The sequence below is a fragment of the Apodemus sylvaticus genome, chromosome 3, assembly GCF_947179515.1.
Source record: "Apodemus sylvaticus chromosome 3, mApoSyl1.1, whole genome shotgun sequence".
NCBI lineage: Eukaryota > Metazoa > Chordata > Mammalia > Rodentia > Muridae > Apodemus > Apodemus sylvaticus.
Window position 1 is genome coordinate 125171754 of NC_067474.1, and position 22927 is coordinate 125194680.

The following is a 22927-nucleotide window of genomic DNA, read 5'->3' on the forward strand; positions in this document are numbered from 1 at the left end:
TATTCTTTCTGTATCTTAGATACTTATCTATAAGTAGTACAGAAATAGTTGTTTAATCTGTAAAGTGCTTAGAACAGTTCTTAGTAGGTGTTATTTAAATGTCTGCTAAATAAACTAGTTAATAAGTTTTACTACATATTAAATATATACAGCAATTTAACCTGTTAGGATTTCAGCTATAATTCAAACAGCAATGTCCAAAGATATATATTGAGTATTGTCTTAATAGATGCACAAAGTTTTTCCAGAATGTATTGAAGGAAAAAGAAATTAGTTTTGAATTAATTTGAAAACAGTTTGTCTTTAAATATATCTATGATTCAGAAAACTAATACCTGCTTAGTTAGAGTGATGGGGTGGTATTTTTGAGGTTGGAAAGAGTAAAGTTAAGTCAGGCTTACATACAATAAAGCAGGATTTTATTTCAGCCCCCATCCCCCAAGATTGATGTGAGCATGAAATATGTAAAGTACCTGAATCAATTCCCTGGTACTCAATAAATGGGATCTGTGGGATAGTTGCTTTTCTTTTCACCACTTGATTCTTTATTGATGTCTTAACCATTCTGTCACACTATATCATACATATTTGTTTCTGGGTATAATTTTTAGAGGGCTGTGATTTACTGTAAGGAAAAGATATCATGTCTTTTTAGTTGGCTAGTCTAGAGTAGTCTAAGATAGGACAAGTTCATCAATTGATAATTAACAAATCAATACATTTTCTTAAAAGTAATACTGGGTATTTTCCTTTCACTTTTCACTCCTCTGTTACTTGTCTGGTAGTTCTAGATATTCCCACTGGAGACTCCTGTACTGGTAACTGTAAAAGAGCATAGAACTTAGGAAATGCTTCATGATTGTTGGATGAAGGCAAGAGCCGTATATATACAGAAGTATAGAAAACACACAAGGGTATCACCCTGAAATATACAGGATTACAGGTCAGGCTTTCTGTAGCTTGGCATCCCTAAAGTCCGTTCCCATCTTGTCTTTTACTAAGTACAGCATAAAGAATGAGCTGTAATGTTGAGGTGTCAGAAACTAGTGCTCAGAATAACATGACTTCTATTGAATGTGATTACCAGGCTGCCACAATATTCAAGCATGGACATATTTGAATTTACTTAGTACTGGCATAATGCAGTGAAGCATGACAAAAATAAAATGTGATCAAATGGACTTTCCATTTATTTTGGAATGCATGACAATATCTATTCACTCGAGGAAAAACATACAAACAACACCCAACTGTGTTTGAAGACAAGATATCTTTGATCAGAATCTCTGAAATATCCCTTTGAGTTAGCTATCAGTATAGTAAACTTTATTAATTTGTACATGACAGTAATTTGGAATTTATGATTATTTAGTTTCATTGAACTAAAGCATGTCCCAAATTTATGAAGAGTTTGCCAAGCAAGTGAACAGTATGGATAACATTTCTTTGGTAGGAAGTGTGGTTAGGTTGGGGGTGGGAGTGACAAAATGGTTACAGAAAAAACCAAATTTCTGATTTTAGTTTTCAGGGAGCTGTAATGATACAGTAAAGTAAAAAGTGCCTCAGTGTCCCATAGATTTCTCCTTTTTCATCAAGCTTCTGCTACTTGCTAGACATTTTTGTCCTCTGATGATTTTGTAAAGAAAGAGTAAATGCTGCATTGAGCCTATTATCAGATGACATATACGTATATATGGCACCTGATAGAACTTTGGCATTTCATACTTTTTCTGCCTACATTTGTACATTTTTTTCAAAATTTCAACCCATCTTACATAGAAAATAACTGGAAGGAATCTATTGCCAACATTTATAGAACTTACCTTAAGTTACTTGACTCCACCCTCTCCCATCTCTTCTTCCTTACTGCTGGACACTTACAGAAGGAGTCTAAGCTCTGTGAAGGCAGAAACTGTCACTGTCATAAAGCTGGAACTGAGTTCTCAGTTTATAAGTCCAAGGGGAAATTCTCTTTGCACTTGTTAGTAGTATCAGTATGTTTTATCCTTACACACACACACACACACACACACACACACACACACACACACAAATTTACTGATACACAGTGATCACTCAAAATTTATGTGGGTTTTAGTTTTTATGACTAATAAAGTGAGTATTTAATTTTTTTTTAAGGAGGTAGATTTTTTCCAGAGATGTTCATTTAATTTTTTAAAATTTTATTTTATGTATATGAGTCCACTTTCACTGTGTTCACACTAGAAGAGGGCATCTGATCCCATTACAGATGGTTGTGAGCCACCATGTGGTTGCTGGGAATTGAACTCAGGACCTCCTCCATGGAAGAGCAGTCATGTTCTTAACTGCTGAGTCATCTCTCCAGCCCTCATTTAATTTTATTTATGTGTATGTATATGGGAATGTGCACATGAGTACAGGTGCTCTAGAGAACAGAGGTGTGGGATCCTTTGCAGCTTGAGTTATAGGTAGTTCTTAGTTGATATGGACACTTCAAGAGCACAGTGCATGCTTTTAACCACTAAGCTAGCTCCAGCTCCCTGGAGGCAGAAGTTTGGGTATTAATTCTTAAGTGTCTCTTGTGGTCTCATCTATTCTTTTTTAATTTGCATATTTATTTTAAAAACCCTATGTTCTGCATATGCATATTGTAAACAACTATTTACTTATTTTCAGTCTAAGTACATTAAGTAGCTCCTTAATGGAATATAAAAGAATTGTTCCCCAAATATCCTAGTGTTTTCTTTACTATACTAAAGGCACTTGGGGAAGAGGTATTTAGTATGTACTGAATAGGTTGGTTATTACAGTATTCCTTATACCTTCCGTGTCTTCTAAGCCTAGTACGTGCATACCTTAAGGAGTCTGCCTGCTTCATTCCCCCAATAATATTTTGAATTATAACTCTGTAAAATAAAAACCTGATATGAACAAACATTTTATTGTAGCATTATGTAAACTACTCTAAAATCATTCTCAGATAACCATGTTTAGAATAAAGAAATTGATCAGTAATTAAGCTCAAGTTTAATTAATGTGGCAGTTCTCTAAGTTACTTAAATGAAACTTTTGCCATCTTGACTATTTAATAATTATAATATAGCTCTGTAGCTATGATTGTTTTCAAAGTTACTTGCATTTTTACATTTTTATCCAATTTTGGAGTTCTTAATACTCCCCATTCATAATTCTTAGACATTTTCAGTTGACATTTTAAACCAACAAAATTGTCCCGATGAAATAATAATTTAGCTCTCTTTGTTTTGCACTTTAAGTAGACTATCATATATGTTAATCTACCCTCTGTGTCATCTCACTGTCATTAGAGGATTTTTTATATACTTTAAAAATGATTTACTTGTTTAAAACCTCATTTCCCCTATATATTTATCATGTATGTATTTACAACGTTTTTCTTTGCTTTGCTTTAGTATTTATTAAAATGGCTAACCCTTAATTTCAATTATTTAAAATTATTTAAAATTATAGATACACTTGAAGTATTACTTCTATGTCTTACTTAAAAAGACAACATGGCAATGTTTCCATGTACCTCTTCTGTCATATACAGTGAAAAAGTAAGTTGTGATTTTTTTCTTTATCTTATTAAGTAAATTATATGGTCATTTTGTATGGAGCTTCCATAGTTAGAGATGTAAAACAGCAATTTCTTGGTTCTATAGCATGACATAGTTCAGAGCTGAGATTAGAGAAACCCCGTAGAGTTGTTAATACTTGAGGGCATCCCCAACTAGAAAAGTATGTGAATTTAGGCATGGGAGGAAGGAAGGATCTGCTTTAAATTTAGTGTAGGGTCACTGAATCTTAATGATAGATTAAACAAGGGAGGTAGAATAATGAATGGGGGTATGCTGTGTGTAGCACTAATACCAGAAGTCCATGGTTTGTGGCGGTTTTTTATGTCCTTTCCCATATGGTTTTTGAATAGAGCAGGTTATGGCAGGGATGAACTAAGGGATAGCTTTGTTAATGAATAAATAGGAGTAATTTTTTTAAACAGGAGATTTCATACAGTTTATTTAGAATGTATACTTATTTAATGAATCATGTCGTTAATTTTTTTCATCTAAATGCATCAAGTGATAATGTTAAGGTAGTCCTAGTATTTCCTTTCTAAATAAGCTGTATCTACATTTTAGAGCTAGCCTTAACAGTGAAACCCTTAGGTTAGGATTTTAACTGCCTTAATTAAAAGGCAGTTAAATGGAGCTTCTGAACATTGGCAGCCTCACTCCTTGGAGTTTGATGTGCATTAGGCTTTCGTTTATAGTGTCCATTCACTTGGCATTTGGAGCCAGTTTCCAACTCTTTCATTCAATCAAAGTTAACTAGGTGTGTAATTTTGTCCTTATCCTTTTGCAACTTTGCTCTTGGCCAACACAGCTCCTTTTCTGAAGATGGTCTCTTTACTCTTTCACATCCATCTCCCTTAGAATACTGGTCAAACCTGATTGTGAAACTTGGCAAGTTAGAATTTTAAAGTCTGATCAAATGTACCATTCAATATCATGGGAGCTGATCTTTGCAGAAACTAAGTTTACATTTCCTAAAGGAGAGATTAAGTAGGTTGTCTCTGGTGCCTAAGTTAAGCAGAGTCAAGGGAATTGCAACTCTCCTGACTCCAGAGCCCCAAATGCAAACACTGGCCTAGTTGTTCCCAAACTTTCTTCTTGATGTGGGCGACTTGAATGGTTTATTTTCACTTGATGAACCACACCCCCAGGCCATGTTAGTATTCATGGCAGACCCCAACACTAAGTCCTTTTGTTGTCTTTGTTATTTGCATTTTTTTGTTAACAAGAAAAGATAAAATTATTAGAGAGCTGATTATAGACTGAAGTTCTGTTGCTGATGGTTCCCACCACTTTTTTCACATCTCAGAGAAAGCAGAGGTTGGGATGGGCAGCAGAACGCAGCAAAGCGCACATAAACATCGTGTCTGAGCTTTAGTGGCTTCTGCCAGAGTAAGAAAGGAATTATAGGGTTTTGTCTGTGTGTTTTGTTTTTTCCCACATTATAAAAACTCTTCTTTGCCAAAAACATCAACAACATTTAAATTTTTAAAATGTTTATTCAACTGTCTCCTTTAGTTAAGAGTGTTTGAAATCTGCCTTATCATTGTAACTTAAGCCTTAACCAAATGAAGAATATTTAAGCAAGTAGCTTAATTTGTTTGTGTGTATATATAGCATAACTTTATGCTTAGGCTCACCTGAAGTAAGAAAAATTCAGTAGCGGAAATCAAACAAATGAACAAAAAATGACTTGCACAATAGTTTAAAAGCATTGTCCATATCCTTTTTCTTACAGATACAGTTTCATTTTAGAACTCAGAAGTTACAAATACAACATAGGTGTTTCTAATAAGAATTTTTCTTATCCAAATGAAAAACATAAAATAGGAGTTGGTAAGAGTGTCCATTGATTGAAGGGGAGGGGAGGGAGAGAATGAGAACTGGAATAACAAGGTAGAAAAGACTTGGTTTACTGCACATTGGCCAAGTCTCAGTGCCCTTGGGTGAATTTTTTTTTTTAAGACTTACTTATTTAATTCATATGAATACACTAGCTGTCTTCAGACACACCAGATGAGGGCATCAGATCCCACTACAGATGGTTGTAAGCCACCATGTAGTTGCTGAAAATTGAACTCAAGATATTTGGGAGAACAGTCAGTGCTCCTAACCACTAAGTCATCTCTTCAGCCCCTGCTCTTGTGTGATTCTTATATTCTTTTACTCCACTTGAATCCTTTGTGAGAAACTCAGGCACTGATCAGTGGTGATATCATATAACAACATATAATAAAGCTTTCTTATCATGCTAATATTCTTTTGCTTTGGTTTATTTCCCCCCCCCCCCCCTCTTTCTGTGTGTGTGTGTGTGTCTTGCTGTTTCTTTCTCAGTTATTTGTGATTCCAGGAGCTACCCTGGAACCGTGGAAGCAATCTTCAGTTCTATAAAAATAACCAATTGCTGTTTGCTGTGGCAGTTGTTCTTCCTATACAGCACTTAAAAGTTCAAAAGTTGACATCCAGCAACTATACTTGATTGCTTCTTCAATCCAAAAGCTGTAGAAAACTTTTATTGCTCTTGTGATAGAGCTTTTGTAGTTGTCCACTAACACACACTACTACTTACTGACCTCTGCTCAGAGTAAGTGGGTGTGATCTTGGAAAACTCATAATTGTGTGATGGTACAGGGCCATAATCCCAGCACTCAAGTGGCTAAGGCAAGGGAGTCGCATGCTAGACTAAACTAGGTAGTGAGATCCTGTCTTGAAGAAGAAGATAAGAAAGAAAGACTTTATTTACAATTAGAAAAGTATCAGGTAGAAAGATTTAAAGATAATTCACCACAACTTTTTATTTTATAGAGAAAAGTCAGATTAAAAAGTCTGTTGAAATTACAAAAGAGTCTAGACCTTACAATTTCATAGAACTAAGTTAGAGCCTGTACTCACCATTTACTAAATGGAAAAAACCTGAAGCAATCACTTTATATGAGCCTTTCTTTTCTTAAATAAAATAATGCAAGTAAAGGTTATTATGGAATGGTGATTTAATATAAACTAGGAACTATTTTATTGAAGACTTGAGTAGTGATTGCGTTTCTTCCTTCACTTCCTTACTCAGCATCAACCAGACAATTAATAGAACAACTGAAATAAAAACCTGGGATGTTCTGGTGCAAGTTTTTTTTACTTTTAATAAAAACATTTTAAAAATTTCTCATTAAAAATGAAAAACAAATATGAGTAATAATTCCATCAAATAGAGAAGATAAAATTGTGTATTTGTTGTACATCTTTCTGATTTTCTACCAATAGTACTGTATGGATAAGTGTGTACATATATGCATCTATTTAAGCAAAAGTGAACATTATTTTATAGTCCTTTTTTTGTGGCACTAGGAATTAAATCTAGGACATTGTATATAATAGCCATGCATCATACAACTGAGCTGTATCTTCAACCCCTAATTTTAAAAAACATTAGCATCTATTAATTAATTATATGTAATGAATTTTATAATGACATTTTTATACACACACACACACACACACAGTTTTCCCATTAAGCTCTTTATTCTTTCCAGCCCTCCATCTATTTTCCTATCTTATTTTTTTATTTTATTTGTTTAACTGAGTTTCATTAGAGTTGTTTGCAGGAGCAAGTGTTTTATAGCAGTGGCTACACTCCAGAAGATATCTGAGGGAGGGGTTAGGCCCTTTGATCTCTCTCCTCCATAACAGCGTGTGTTTTAATCCCTATCTTGAGATCTTAAGTTGGCAATCAGCTGCTATGAGTGCTGCAGCTCTACCATGTCTACAAGTCAGCTTTCCATGCCAACTTTTTTGGCTCTTATATTTTTCTTCCCTTACTTTTATAATGTTTTCTGAGCTTTTGGAGGAGGTGATGTTAATGTCCTGTTTGTGGTTATAGTCCCTAGGTTTCAACATTTTATAAGTTAGTAATATTATCTACTACTATCAGGATGTAGTAAAGGGGCAAATAATAAATATTAAAAAAAGAAATCAAGATACAGTCTGTTGAGTACATCTGGCTGTACAGAAGCACCAGAGACCCTTTGAAAACAAATAGAACTGGTGATGTTTTACTGTAACCTCCTGATAGAGAGCGATAATAGTTTTACTGGCCTTTGGGATAGGCTTTGCAAGCCCTGCTGTGGTCTTTGAATTTGATGCAGGCTTGCTCTGTTTCTTTGGTAACAGGGTGGGTCTAACTCAGTAGTAAAGGTGCTAGAATCTCACAGCCACACAAAATGTTCACTGACTGAGTTCTAGTTCAATCACTAGGTTCTGGTATTTTGAACTCAAAGAATTAATCTTCTGAATCTCAGAAAACCAAGTCTTAGAAATCTCATTATAGAAAGCTTTAGGTTTCTCTGATGTAGCAGAAGCAAGACCATCAGGCTGCTGCTGTCTGGCTGTTGGCTGTTGGCTGATTAGTGAAGCACAGGGAGGTAGACAGTCCAGCCAGCCCATCCACAAAGTGTCCAGGAGCTCCTAGTTTAGGTCAAGTCGTCATGTAGTCTCCAGGAAAGGATGCTCATTTCAGGAAAGAGATAACAAGGAAGCAGACATCTCTTCTGACACTGCAGACTTCTGGCAGGGACCAGGGACATTTCTGTCATCCTTACTCTGAAACTGCCTGACTAGCTGTTCTTTCCTCTCTCAGAACGACCACTTTTACTGTTCTATATATTTCATTTATTTAACTATCATACTTCTGGATATTAGATTGTATTATTTTTACGTTTTATGGACAGGGCTCTAGTGGATTTGTTTGTAGCTAAATATTTGGTAGCATCAATGATATCCTTGAGATTAACTAGTACATTCTGATACATTTTGTTTTACCTACAGAAATTCAAACTTGAAACATTTCTGACTTAGAAGTACTTTACTTTCTGGTTCATGAAGAATCTTTTGTCTTCTTTTTTATTGTCCTCTGTTCTCCTGGGAACTGATCTGAGCTTGACTGTGGTAAACACATGCTCGACCACTAGTAGACTAATAGATAAATTGAACCAATGGGAATAAATATAAGTTGGGCTTTACAGGATGAATGATGTCTAACATGAGACTCTTAAAAATGTCTGTGGCAGTTAATTCTGGGTTTTTATTTATTACTTATTTTCCTTCCTAATGGCACAAACTCATTAATTTGATAATTAATTTTATTTGGTAAATTTTAAGAGCATTTATTGAAGGTCCATCTGTTTTATTTACTACAGGCAGTAAACCAACTATTGTCTTTCATGATATTTAGTCTATCATGAGCTTCCTATGACAGAAATATAGATTAAAATATTTGTGACTTCCCATAATTTCAGACTTTATTGAAAGATTATAAATTTATAAGGGACAAGGATTTCAGGGACAGCAATTTACCATCTAATCCCACCTACCCTGTTAATCCAAACAAAATTTTAGGAATACTGGAAATTTACTCATTCATAAATGGGATAGAGCACTTAAGCATAGACTTTGAAGGGTTAAAAAATGAGTTAGCTAAAGAGGCATGGCTGTCTGGAGAAGCCTGTGTGTAAAATTCTACATCTTACACTTCAGACAGTAAGAATCACTTTTAAGGCTGGTTACCAGTCATCATGCAATGCCCCAGAGTGTTCAGCACACTGAATCACAGAGCTCTGTAATAAGCATCTCTAATTTGTTCCTGCTGATACCACTACTACTTTGAGAATGACTATTGTAGAAAAATCATTGACCTCTTCTATTTATAATATTTGCAACTTCAGAATTTTTCTAAAACCTTTTTTTTAAATCTACCACTAAGGTCCTAATATTTAGCCTTTTTAAGATTTTTGACATTTAGTCTATTTTCTTATCTATTATGGATTTACATAACTCTTTCCTAATCATGATTTGTGAGCTGGGAATGTAACTCAGTCAGTAAAGTGATGGTATAGTATATATGAAGCCATGTATTACTTCCATAGCACTACATAAGGCCGGTGTGGTGGCATATACCTGGTAATGGAAGTGGGAGGATCAGAATGTTTGAAGTTATCCTCTTCTACACAGTGAGTTCAAGGCCAGTTTGGGAAACCAAGAATCAAGAAAAAATTCTTTTATCTTTTAATGTAAACATTTTAAAGTAAAGATATAAATGTATTTTTATTTGAATCCACTACTTAGGTTAGTTTAGTGTAAATATGATGTAGCTTTTGCAATTTTACAGTATTTTTATTCTCATCAAAGTTTCAATATAATTTTCATATTACTAGTAGAAATTCTTAATCTTGTTTCTGGTAGTTGTTCATGTTGCCAAAATCAAATCCATTTGCAATTATATGTGTTTAAAGTAGATTCAGTATTTGATTCACTTTATTATTACCATTCCCAATAATCTCATAAAATGTCAGCTGCCCTCTCATTTTATAAGGGAGAAGCAGAATCCATTTTTTAAGTATGGCAGAAGGAAGGTGCAGTTGTGAGAATAAGAACTCATTTAGAACCAAATGATGTTAAAGTGTAGAATACAGTTGGTCCAAAGCCTGGTTGAAAAGCACTTGAATTTTACAGGCCTCTTCATTGTTTTCTGGAAAGACTGTATTTGAGAAAAAGAAATTCTTGAGTTACTGTTTTTATGAGGAGAAAATTGCTTGGTCTTTTAATGGTTAATGAGAAGAAGTAATAGTTAAACACTTGGAGCATTGATTTCTGATTTGAATTCTCTAACACAGGCCAGCCCTGGGGGAAGGGGGGAAAAGCTTGCTAATTAACATTTGATTACTGATGCCACCTTCTCATTCCCCTTGCACCATCCGGTTTCAAATGTTTTTTTGTTCAGGAAGGATTTTTAGACGGGTTTAACTTGCATCTTAGTAAAACAAATCCATGTGCAACTCCAGTGCATGTACAATATGTTAAAAAGAAGAAAAAGGAAAGGCATTAGATATGTAGTATGTGTTCAAAGCCCATTCTGAATCAGAAGTGATTGGTTTCTTAACTACACAAGCCTTTCAGAGCACCACAGATTGCCAGGAAACTGGAACTCAGCCTGGTCTGTGTGCCTTGCTTTGATTTAAACAGACTACTGCAAACACTTACTTGTTCCATGTAGTTACAGCTCATAGTTTGATATATTTTAAATTTGGATAAGCTCAGGTTCTACTGTCTCTAGAGGCCTTTTGTCCTTGTAACAGTGGCAGGAAAATCAAATGAATGCCTGTCATTTCATGATACTGCTTGGAAAGACAGTGTGTGTTAGTGTCTTAATTCAGAGAATCCAGAACCAATTAAAAGCTGTTTGGAACCCATACCATTTAAATAAATTTTCCTAAATTAAAATGTTTAATAACAACTTATGGGCCCAATTTCAAAGATTTTTTAATGAAGTGAATTAAAAAATGTTGTGACTGTTGTAACATATTGCTAACAGTGATCTGGTTAGACTGTGGGATCACTAATGACATAGTTGAATGTATAGTTACTTCAGAAAACATTGTGACAGGCTTTATTTTAAAATTAGATCCTATGAAAGTAAAAACATTAATTAGGTTTTTATTAAGGTATAAACAAAGTAATTACTCATTTTATTTATTCAAGAAAAAGTGTATTTAAAATATTTCTATATCTTTATTTCTCACCTGAAGTTATTTTCATTTTTCTCTTTGATATCTGTTATATTTATTGATTCTACTGCTGTTCTTCCATTTAAGAAAATTAAGGCTAGAGCCTTAGTGTTGTAAACTTCCTCATTATGGCTTTGTTTTGCATCTATTTAGCTCTTTTTCTGCACCCAGGATTAACTTCAATATCTTCATAAAATCATAGGATTTTATAGCATGAAAATCAGAAATGATCTTTATTCTCTTCTAAGGTTGAGTGAACTAAATCTCAGGAAGGCTCAGCCAATCTGTATACAGTAATAGCTCTGGGATTAGAATCAGAACTCCAGGCCTGATTTTCTTATGCCACAACACAGACTTTAATGGCATTTACATTTTCCTGAGAAAAGTTTTGACAGTTTTATCTGTATTTAGTTTACAAGCAATTGCTTCATTATAACCAACATGTTTTCTGCTAAGCTTCATGGGACTTTTAGTTTTGAATTGGAATAACTAAGAACACTTCATTTGAGTCTAATCTTGGGTCTTAAATTTAAAATTTAGCATGTTTTAGGGTAACTTACCTAAGAACTGTTCTGTCAGAAATTCTAATGAAATTTTACTCAAAGAAAAGCGGTTTGAAATTTCAAGTGCATTTAAAAGTTGGGGGAAGGTGAGTTCTTATGAAAATACTTAACACTGAGCATGCTGTGATAAAGTGGTCCTTTTTCAAGTGATGTGTTTAAGTATGTAGATACACATCAGCTATGAAAGTCGTTAATAAATCAGAAACATATTCTGCACTTTTTCAAATTATTCTGGGTTGTGTGTGAATATATATGTGTATTTTACGTGTGTGTGTCTGTGTGTGTGTGTGTGTGTGTGTGTATGTGTGTATCTGAAGCAATGAGAAAAAATCTCAAAAAATCTATGATGAGTTTAGAACTTGTAATTCAAGTACAGTATAGTTTGTTTTAATATTTAGCTGGCTTATTATATTCCTTCAGAACTAAATGAAACATTTGCATGGGTTAGTAGCTTAAAATCTCATAGATTTAGAGCTTAACATAAAACAAGAATTGAAAAGATTTTGAATGTTCAGCATGATTTTGAGCCAGTGCTAATCAAAAAAAAAAAAAATGTGTAAGACCAAAAGAAAGAAAATCCCTTAGGAAATGTTATCTAGTGAAGTGTTGCTTGTTCCTACTTAACTGGAATTTAACAGTCTTTAAAGATAGGACTGCATCAGAATCAGGACAGTGATGTTAGCTGAGAGCTCAACAGCCCTACCTGCATTCATTCTACATTTCTCAGATACTCATAGTTTATACCAATACCACAATTGGTATCTGAATCCACCCCCTTTATGCCTTTGCCCATGTCTTTTTCTGTTCTCTCCATCATCCCTACACTCTAGCCCTGTCTCTCTGTGTTTCTCTTCACTTCTTTGCACTTCAGTTTCCCTCCCTCTCTAGGAGAATTGCATCTTTGATATGTTTCATAGGAACTTCAAATTCATCTGGATCAATTTACACATAGCTCAAAGATTACTTTTTAAAAAGTAATTACTTTAACACTTTTTGTGTACTTTTTAATTTTTCCTTTACTGCACAATGGTGATTTAAACTTTTAATTGGATACACTCATCAGTAAAGGCAATGAATTTTTGTATCTCATTAAACTCATCATTTTGATGTTTCTTCTACTGCTTTGCTTTATAATGATAAAAGTCTGCCTATTGTTATAGCATGGACTTAATTTTGAAAAACTATTGATTGTGTTTTCACTTAGATTGCTTTTTAGTGGCTGTAGTTTAGCTTAAAAGATTTCTTTTGTCATAACCTCAGAGTACTTTATAAATTTAGCCTTTGCATTGGAACAATCCATCAAACATTAGCGTAATATGCTTTGCATAGTTCTCTCACAGCTAAGTTCTCTCTGCATTAACTAGTTTGTTCTATGACAAGTTGCTTTAACCGATGTCATTCTGGGAAGGACAATGAAGCCAAATACTTGTGCAGTGGCTAACATTACTCTAACTTTGATCACTTTTGTTTAGCACATCAATCTGGCATTGTGCTTTATACCAACATAGCACTATAGCCAGAACATGCTTTTCAGGCTTAGAATAGCAGAGGAATGTCATTCAGTTCTGTGCTGCTATATATGAGTTAATGAAATAAGAAAATACTGTTTATTTCAAGATAATGAATCATTATATTTTGGAATTAAGGTAGAATTTAAGGAATTTTATTTCAAAGCTACTTGTCGGTGCACCCATCATGTTTGTGCAAGTTTCCAATGCTGGGGTAACCAACACACACACACACACACACACACACACACACCACAGTTTTCCTACTTTTGTTCAAAAATAACTGATGAATTCTGATATAGTTAGGTACTCAAGTTTAAAGAAAGAAATTTTTTTATTGAAGTCTAAAAATTCCGCATACATTCATTTCTGTCTTTTTTATGAATGCAATGCTTGGGATTGTTGAAGTACTTTTGCCCCTGAGAGCACTAATTTTTAAGTGTGATGAAATAGACTGAGCTAGTGAACGTGCTTAAAAGCTGGTCCAGTTGCCTTTTGCTAAGTTGTTGAATTGGTAAGGACTGATCAGAATTTCCAAAGTTGATTTGACAACTGTAAACAGAATATTGCAGAGTAGCTTGAGCATTGCTAAGGCAATTGGAGAAAAGCTGCTTGCTTAAATTGAGTTAGGGATCAAGCAGTGTCCCAAGCTCCTAGAGTCTCATTTACTAATTCCTATGTTTCCCCACCCCTACCCACTAGGTGTACAGTAGAGATAAAAATAGATTGAGTTCCATGGTTTGTTTTGTTTTTTCTTTAATGTTTGCATGTCTCTGTTTCACTTGAAGGGTAACTTAGATATGTTTGTGTATAATAAAGAGTAATGATAGCCGGGCGGTGGTGGCACACGCCTGTAATCCCAGCACTCTGGGAGGCAGAGGCAGACCGATTTCTGAGTTCGAGGCCAGCCTGGTCTACAGAGTGAGTTGTTCCAGGACATCCAGGCCTATAAAGAGAAACCCTGTCTTGGAAAAAACCAATGATAATAATAATAATAATAATAATAATAATAATAATAATAATAATAATAAAAAAGAGTAATGGTAAAGTACACTGAATGAAGAATTCGTTAAGGTGGACTGCCTGTTTATTATTATAAGAAACTAATATTTTAATTGTAAATGAAGAATAAAATAGAATTTCTGTATGCTGTTTAGAAAAAATAATGCTAAGAAATTCGGGGTGCCATCTTCTGGGATTCTGACTCTGCAGAGTTCTTGTAAATTGTCCAAGCTGGCCCCTTACTCATTGTCCTTCTGATTTAAAAGGAGGGCCAGAATTGCAGCTATAAGCCATCCCCCTCAGCAAGATAATGCTCCTTCTTAAGTCACTGGATGGCAAACAGTTGAAGTCTCCACACCTTGTTTTTTCACTTGACTCTTGTTTTTTCCTTCTAAAGTGAAAGGTACAAAGTTGATGGTAGGCCTGTTCGAGACAGGTTCTTCACTAAGTAGCTCTGGCTGCCCTTGAACTCACTAAGGAGTTTTTATTTTGACTTTAGGAGAGGCTAAAATAGTGGAAACTTCAGCTCAATTTTAAGTTTGGGATAATTGAAATTATACAACCTGCTTTATATTGTTTAATGCCTTTTAAACTAGAACATAAAGTAACTTCAATCCCTCATTCTAGTTCAACCAAACTCATTTTTTAAATTACTTATTAACGTTTGTAAATGTAGTCAGCTCTCAGTGAACCATTATCTCAAGTTTCTTAACTGACAGGAGGCTTGAAGTCAGCAAAGATGGCAGGCATCAGGAGTCTGGGGTGACTGTAACTCAGCGCTTAAGGAGGTGCTGCTCCCAGAGAGCCTTGAGCTTAGTTCCTAACAAACACACGGAGTGCCTGGCGTCCAAGGGTTTGCCTCTTGCTCCTGATTGTACCCATACACAAGTGCATATACCTGCCAGTATGAACACACATTCACTAAAAACATCAGTCATAAGAGGAAGTTATTTCTTGAAATACTACTTTGGGTAGACTTCATTGAAATTCTTCTTTTGAATTTATGGTATTTTTTTTTTAACTTTTATAAAATTGTTCTTGTATTCTGAATTATTGTTTTGAAACTAAAAGAATATATGAATTAATGTTCTTGTCTTAAATGAATAAAGTTACTATAATAAATAATGTCAAAATCCTATTTTAATTCTGTTGCTTTCTTTTTATAGGTAAAGAGAAATGTGTATGACCTTACAAGCATACCTGTTCGACATCAGTTATGGGAGGGCTGGCCAGCTTCTGCCACCGATGATTCAGTAAGCTAAAGTCTAATTACAGCCTCTCCCCAATATAATTGGCCTTACAAGCAGAATTAAATGCTTTGAGTTTTCCATTGAAAAAACTTTTTATTTACATCAGGTCATGTCAGAATTTTTTAAAAACTTGTAATAATTTGAACACATTTACAGAACAAATGTTCGAAAGCCAAGCAAATTAACATTATGTTGGTAATGATGTATATCAGTGTTGGGAGCTTCATATTGCTTGATTTGACTTAATCTTTTCCTTGATGAGAATATATTTGGTTATTAACTTGAGGATCAAAGTACAAAAAATTATAAATCATAGATATTTTAAAATCAACCTATCATGTAGATTTATACATTTTTGTCAGTGTGTGTGTGTCTGTGTGTATTAGTGGTCAGGTACTTTTAATATTCCTACATTTTGCAGCTGATGTAAATATCTTTAAATATATTGTACATTTTACTACCATAAAAATCAAGGAAATATTAGCTTGTCATCTTTCAATAATAGTGATTTATAAATACTTTTTATTGTAAATTTGGAAACCCTTCTCTATCTCTGCCATTTTCCCAGTAATTAACTCTTTTCCAAAGAATAAATTTTATCATCTTAAGCCCACTGACATGAAGTTTTGGCTCTCTCCCCATATTTACTTACTTACCTATAACCTATTACTTGCTTACTAAACATATAACTGTCATGTTTTGGTGTTTGCATTTTTGTTTTTGTTGTATGTTTGTTTTAAATGTTTTTATTTCTTTTTTTTGAGAATTTTATGCTGCATATTGGGGTCTGATTCATGTTGGCTAACCACTCCTGAATGTGAAGCCTGCACTGGAGTATGGCCAATAAGCCCATTGTCACTCAATTGACAAAAACGGTCCCCCCCCTCCCCCCCCCCCCGCCCCCAGCAGCTATTGATTACAGATAACTTCTTAGCTAGGTGTGGGATTTTGTGCCCACTTTTCCTTATTGTACTGCGATTTTACTTGACATAAATTTGTGTACCAGGTAGTACTCACAGTCGGCCTCTTGAGGTTGTCTGCCACTTCTGGCTCATTTATTCTTTCTATACCTCGTAGATTCCTGAGCCTTGAGGGTAGGGGTATGATACAGACATCCCCTTCAGGGCTGAGCACTCCAAAGTCTCTGCATACTGTCCCGTTGCAGGTCTCAATGCTAATTCCCATCTACTCCTGAAGAAGCTTCTGTGATGAGGTCTGATGATGGATGCAATGACCTGTGGGGAGAGTAATGTGCCATCAGGAATCTTTGCCTTTTTATTTCTATTTTATGTGTATGCTTCTGTTGGGGGTGGAGGACAGAAAAGGACAGAAATTCTCTGTAGCAAGATTTACAGATAGTTGTGATCAACCCAATGTGAGTGCTCGGAACTGAATTCTGCTCTTCTGGAAGAGCAGTAAATGCTCTTAACCTCTAAGCTATCTCTTCAGCCCATACCATTTTTAAATGCAAATAGCAGAATGTTTCTGAAGTTCTAAGTTAAATCTAATGTTTGAAGTAAATAATGCTAAAAAGAATCAAGAAGTTTCTAAACATTGTATAATACTAAATCATGATTGTACCATAGAACTGAATTCACTTTTTAATATTTTCTCTAAATGCTACACCTGTCTGGATAGTTAATTTTTTTTAAATTTTTTAATTTTTTTTTTTTTTGGCATTGCAGTCTAACATTTTTAAAACAAATTCCTTTTGGAAAACAAGATAATTCTAAGACTGTTTATTGAGGTAGATGCCATTTAAGCCTAACTACAATATAGACCACATGCCTTTGGAAAAATGCCTTGTGGGTTTCAAAAATTTAAAAATAACCAGAAAACCCTAGGATTCTTTGCTATCAGCACTTGCGGTATAGTATATGATTAAAATTATTGGCTGGTAGGTCACTGCTAAAAACAAGGCTGTAATTGTTGCTGTTTTGATAAGTTTTGTTTGCTTGCTTTGGTGGTTTTTATTTGATTGTTTTTTTCTGTTAGGTTCTAAGAAGACATCAAAAAGTAGAAATGTTCTTAGTGTTGTCTAAAATTCATTATAAGATATAAATGCCATTATTAGAAGTAGGTAATTTAAGATCCAAGCAAATCATTAAAATTCTGTAAGCCTCAGTCACTTTCCACCCTTTCTTTTTTTCTAAAAATTAATGGTAACATATTTATACTGTGTGGCTTACAGTAGACAATAAGTAGGTCAGTTAACATTGTACTTAAAATAACTCAAGTATGATAGGCAAGCATTGACTGATTTTTAGCATATGTAAAGGTATCTTCCTGGTGAGGAATGAGTAAGGGTAGAGGCAATCTAGATTATCCATCTATTGAGCAATCCTGGAGCCCAGTGATATATGTGGTTTATCTATTTAAAGCTTACCATGATTTAAATGCAGTAATAACTAGTGGAAATGTCAGTAAAGACAGAAAATAATGGAGAAAGACTTCCCCACCCCACCCCCCTGAGACAGGGTTTCTCTGTATAGCCCTGGCTGTCCTGGAACTCACTCTGTAGATCAGGCTGGCCTCAAACTCAGAAATCCACCTGCCTCTGTCTCCCAAGTGCTGGGATTACAGGCGTGCGCCACCACTGCCCGGCATGGAGAAAGTCTTAAAATGCAAGACTGCATAGGCTTTAGAGTAAATCTTCAAGCTCTGAGTTTAAACAGAAATTATTTTGACCCTACATTTACAGAAACCAGGAAATAAGTTGATCAGTTACAATCTCAAAAGTAACAAGAAAATTAAGCAAAATAGGACCTAGTCCTCTGGACTAAAGTACCTTATGCAGTCAGCATCCTACTTTATTGAATTAGTTTGATACAGTCTTATGAATCCCATGTTTTAATATTTGTGTAAGGTTTTACTGTTAACAAGGAATTGCAATGTAATTTTATTACTTTAGGAAAACAGGTGAAGCTGATAGTAAGCAGAAATGTAACAGTTCCTGCTGCTGTATCTAACCTAGCAAGCAGAGAGGGAATCCCCATTATGCTGCATCCTGTTGCCTCATTATTCATATTTGCACCTTCTCCCAGGACCTGTGAAGTGGTGCCTGCCCACACTTCCCCAAAGCAAATGTTGCCACATTGGCAGGATGTGCCTTGAACTGCAAGATTTGACACAACAAAGATGTTTAGGGCCAGGCAGCTTTTAACTGGTGCCATTGCAGATCTGCTAGCTCCTGTGCTTGTGTTCAGGCCAAAAATGTCATAACTGTGGTCTTTAGAAAGAGAGTCTAGCCAAATAAATGTCAGAAACTTTTGTTTCATTAGGACCATAAAAACATGTAATGCTAGTGCTTTACAAGTAATCTATATTGTTGCAGGTGGTGTTGTTTTTATACTTACTGAAAACACTCAAGTGGAGGTGTCTGCTACAAAACAAGATCGTCCTCACAGCTTAGGGCATGGATTGAGTACAGCTGAGAAATGTCAGCTGTGTAAACAGTCTGAAATGTGTTACCAACAAAAACATAATTAATTTCTTTCCAGGACAGTAAGCCATAACTTAATACCTAGGATGGCTTAACATTCAGTGACAGCACCTGAAAACCTGCTTCTCACTGCCAGGCTAGAAGATGGGCTACAAAGGTCACTAGAAGTGAATTCAGTTCATGCTTTTGCTGCTCAGTGGCAGGAATTTTGTGTGGCTTTCACTTTACACAGAACATGCATAGAGTGGCCTCCATATATTTATGGAACAAGCAACTAACCTATCTGGAGTGATGGGAAATGTTATGAACTTAAATTATAGTAAGTTTGGTTGAACATTTAAAAGGAATAAATGTTATGGCATAAAGTTTGCATCACTGTGCCCCCCCTTTTTTTGAGGAAGGTAGAAAGGATTGTTTTATAATGCCCCATTTATGTTTTATGCAGTGCGAAAAAATACTTGGTAGAAACCAGAAAATGTTTTCTTCATTATAGCTGTCATTAATTTTTTGACTTGATGACAGGACAAAGGAACAGAATTTGTATAATTAGATTCTTGTGTTGTCCTAAAGAATCCTATAACCTGATAAATTTCAGTATTCTATATTTTAGCTACAAAGTGATGTCAGCAGCCATGAAAATATTGTTGCAATCTCTTCAGATTTAAAAATTTTTCCTGCTTATAGCTATATTCTAATGGGACAAGAGATCCTGTATGTTGTCAACAACTCTTTTAGCTTCCTTTGCACTCTTTCATCAGGAAAATAGGTATGCAGAGTCTCAATAGTAGGGGGATGTTGTGCTGTGATAGTTCAGTTGTGAGAACAGAGAGTTGGAAGGAGGTGAAATCTCATCTTGGGCACATTAGCAAGGGCACCTTTGGCTACCAGAGAGAAGTAAGTTTAACACTATCAATGATGTTTAGACATTTTTTATAATGAATTTGGATATATAGTTATTCTAAGTAATGCTTAAAAAGTGGGAGAATTATGTAGTTTTAATGCTTGATATTAATATTCTACTTATTTCCCTTTTTCTTTTAGAATTAGAGGTTAGAGGGTATGTGTTGGACGTCAAGAACTACTAACTGTTTAAGTATTCTCAAAACAATGTGCAAGACAACTCAAGCAAGTCCAGTACATTATTGCATCTCTATAAAAATAACCCAAAATTTATACACATGCACACACACACACACTCCTAGCACACCTTTTTAATCATTTAAAAGAAATCTGTGAATGGGGGGAATGCCTCTGTTTTGATCTTTTGGTAGGGACCATTTTTTTTCTGTGATTTCTTCCTAATGTCTTGTAGTAAACAGGTGTCAAGTTAAAGCCATTTTTCTGGCTGGTGGCCTTTACATTGCCAAAGCTGCTGTTCCAATGCAGACTCCCATAGCTACCAAATACTTACCACATTGACATTATTAACTGAGTAGATATATAAGCCTCTGTGCAGTCGTTTTAATCCATTTCTGTAAGGAAATATTCTGTAATATTTCTAAAATAAAACATGGAATGACTTTAAGCTTATCAACTTCAACGACAATCCAGTGTCTTCTCTTTTATGTCAGATTTCTATTCTGACATTCAGAACCCTCCATTCTTTGGAAACATCATATCTGAAAACTTTTTATCCAGGTTTATTTTTCCATGCAGGCCAAGATAACCGGGGTGAGAGAAGGTGGCAGAGGGCATATAAGTTAGTGAATCAGAGCACAAGTGAGCAAACCAGTCTGAGTTCATTGAATTTCAACATTGCTGTTATTTGGATAAGTTTCATAAGGTAACTTGTCATCTGCAAAATGAAGGCAATATTCACATCTTTGAAAGTCTACTGTGAACGTTCAGTGGTTTAGCACATTAGATCACATAATGTGAAGGTGCCATTTTTGCTTGTTTTGTATTTAAAAATAGGATCTTCCTCAGCCCAGTCTTGCTTTGACTCTGTCATTATCCTGCTTGAGCCTTCAGTAATAGAATTCTCTCTCTCTCTCTCTTTCTCTCTCTCTCTCTCTCTCTCTCTCTCTCTCTGTGTGTGTGTGTGTGTGTGTGTGTGTGTCATTTTTGTAGGACAGATTAGTTACATGTATTTTCCTAATGTAAAGGACATTCACTATACAAGGTAGAGACTGGCAGTGATTACTGTCAGCCTAAATCATACTCACCATCTTTAGTGGAAGACACCCATGTCATTTGTTTATACAACTTATAGAGTTACTTTCCCATTATATTGGCATGACTATAGTTGCCAGAAAAACTTTCATGCCCACAGAACCTGAAATATCTACTGTAAGACCCTTTACTGTTTTTCAACCCCTGGTGAAATATTTGGCATTTAGTAGGCATTCAACAAACATTAACTCCTTTTCTCTTGAGTAAACATCTTCTTTTATCACGTATACACTCAGATTCAGAAGCATTCTTTGAGTAGCTTCAGGGTCATCTTATGCTATTTAAATTACTTTGTTAACCTGTCTTAGGGCAGCTGAATTCGGGCAGTCTTTGTACATTTTCACTGGCTTTTTCATTATTTGGCAAGGTCATGGATAATGTTGCTTCTGAATTGTAGTGAGACTCAGTAGCTTCGGGAGTTCATTGCCCTTGTCAACATGCAGAGTCTTTTCCAAATAACACAGACAAAAACTAAACAGAAGAAAGAAAAAATTTGAAAGCAGTAAAAACCTTTAAAAAGCAAGAAAAGTTGTCAAATGGACTTTATGTTGTAGAGTATAGTAAGACGTTAGAGCATGATGAGCGGACTCAAGGGAAATTTATTCAGTAATAGAAGGGAGAACATATAGAAAAAAGCTCCCAAAAGGAACGTTATGATAAAATGTTATAGATAAAATTCTACCAGTCTACATTTCAGTTTATTAAAATCTCAGGCCTGCTAGTATTGCTTCTTTCTATGAAGTTGTAACTGCTCTGAGAACTCTCTTCTTTGTATAAATAGGAGAATGCTATGAAACAACTGTTTTTCGGGGTGTTTTGTTTTATTTGAGATAGGATTGCCTTATGTAGCTCTGGTTGGTTTCAAACTTTTCTGTCCTCACATCTCAGCTTCCCAAGTACTGAGATTATAGGTATTTGCTACCACATACAACTCCAGATTTCAGGCATTTCTTCATAGGCAATTGAAAACTGTGAAGAAGGTACAGATTAGTTCTGTGATAGTCTTGATTTATGTGTGGAGGAAGCTCCTGAGTTGGAGGAAACTTCTGAGCGCCACAGCTAAATTTTGTCAGAATAATATCCGAAAAGCTTAGTGTATAGTTTCCCGAATATCCATTTGCATTCATTGAGTGATGTTCCCAAAGGCTAAGCAAAGAATAGCCACCAGGATAATGAACTGGAAAGGGTTTCAAGTGCTTACCCACCATAGCCAGATGCCTCCATGAAGACCTGGCATTCAACAGATAGTCATCAAAGACTAACACCTCAGTGGAGTGAAGAAACTGGCTCTAACTGAAGACTACTTGAGAATTTCATTTGTTGAGGCTTAAAGCTCAAAAGCCCCAAGTTGATTGACAGGTCAATGGCGAAACATAGTCTAATATCCAATCAAAAGATACTAGGCATATGGACAAGGAAGGCAGTCTGACCCACAATAAGGAAGAATGTCAAGCAGAAGGGATATGAAATTAGCTTTAAATAGATATTATATATTCTATGAATTTTCCCAAGTATCTGAGTGAAAAGACAAAATTAACGAGAAAACACATGTGCATGCTAGAAATTGAGGTAGCAACTAAAGCTGAGGTCATGAAGGAACTCTGCTTACTGTCTTGATCTTCATGACTGCCTTAGTTTTCTTTCTTATGGCACACAGAACCACTAGCCCAGAGGTGGCGCCACCAACAGTGGCTGGGCCCACCCACACCCACACCCATCAAGACAGTGCCCCAAAAGCTCATCTATCGGCCAGTTTGGTAGGGTCATTTTCTCAATTGAGTTCCACTAATGACTCTAGTTTATGTTTAGTTGATGTAAAGCTAGCCAGCACACTGCAGTAAAAGTGGATATTCTAAATGTCA

General features: G+C 35.2%; 1 protein-coding gene across 1 annotated transcript in view; it reads left to right on the top strand.

Moving 5' to 3' along the window:
• Faf1 (Fas associated factor 1) overlaps positions 1-22927 on the top strand; it is a 301749-nt gene that overhangs the window by 117331 nt on the left and 161491 nt on the right. Inside the window, exon 8 of the mRNA XM_052176992.1 lies at positions 15368-15454. Within this exon, the coding sequence (XP_052032952.1) occupies positions 15368-15454 (87 nt within the window). The remainder of the gene's footprint in view (positions 1-15367; positions 15455-22927) is intronic.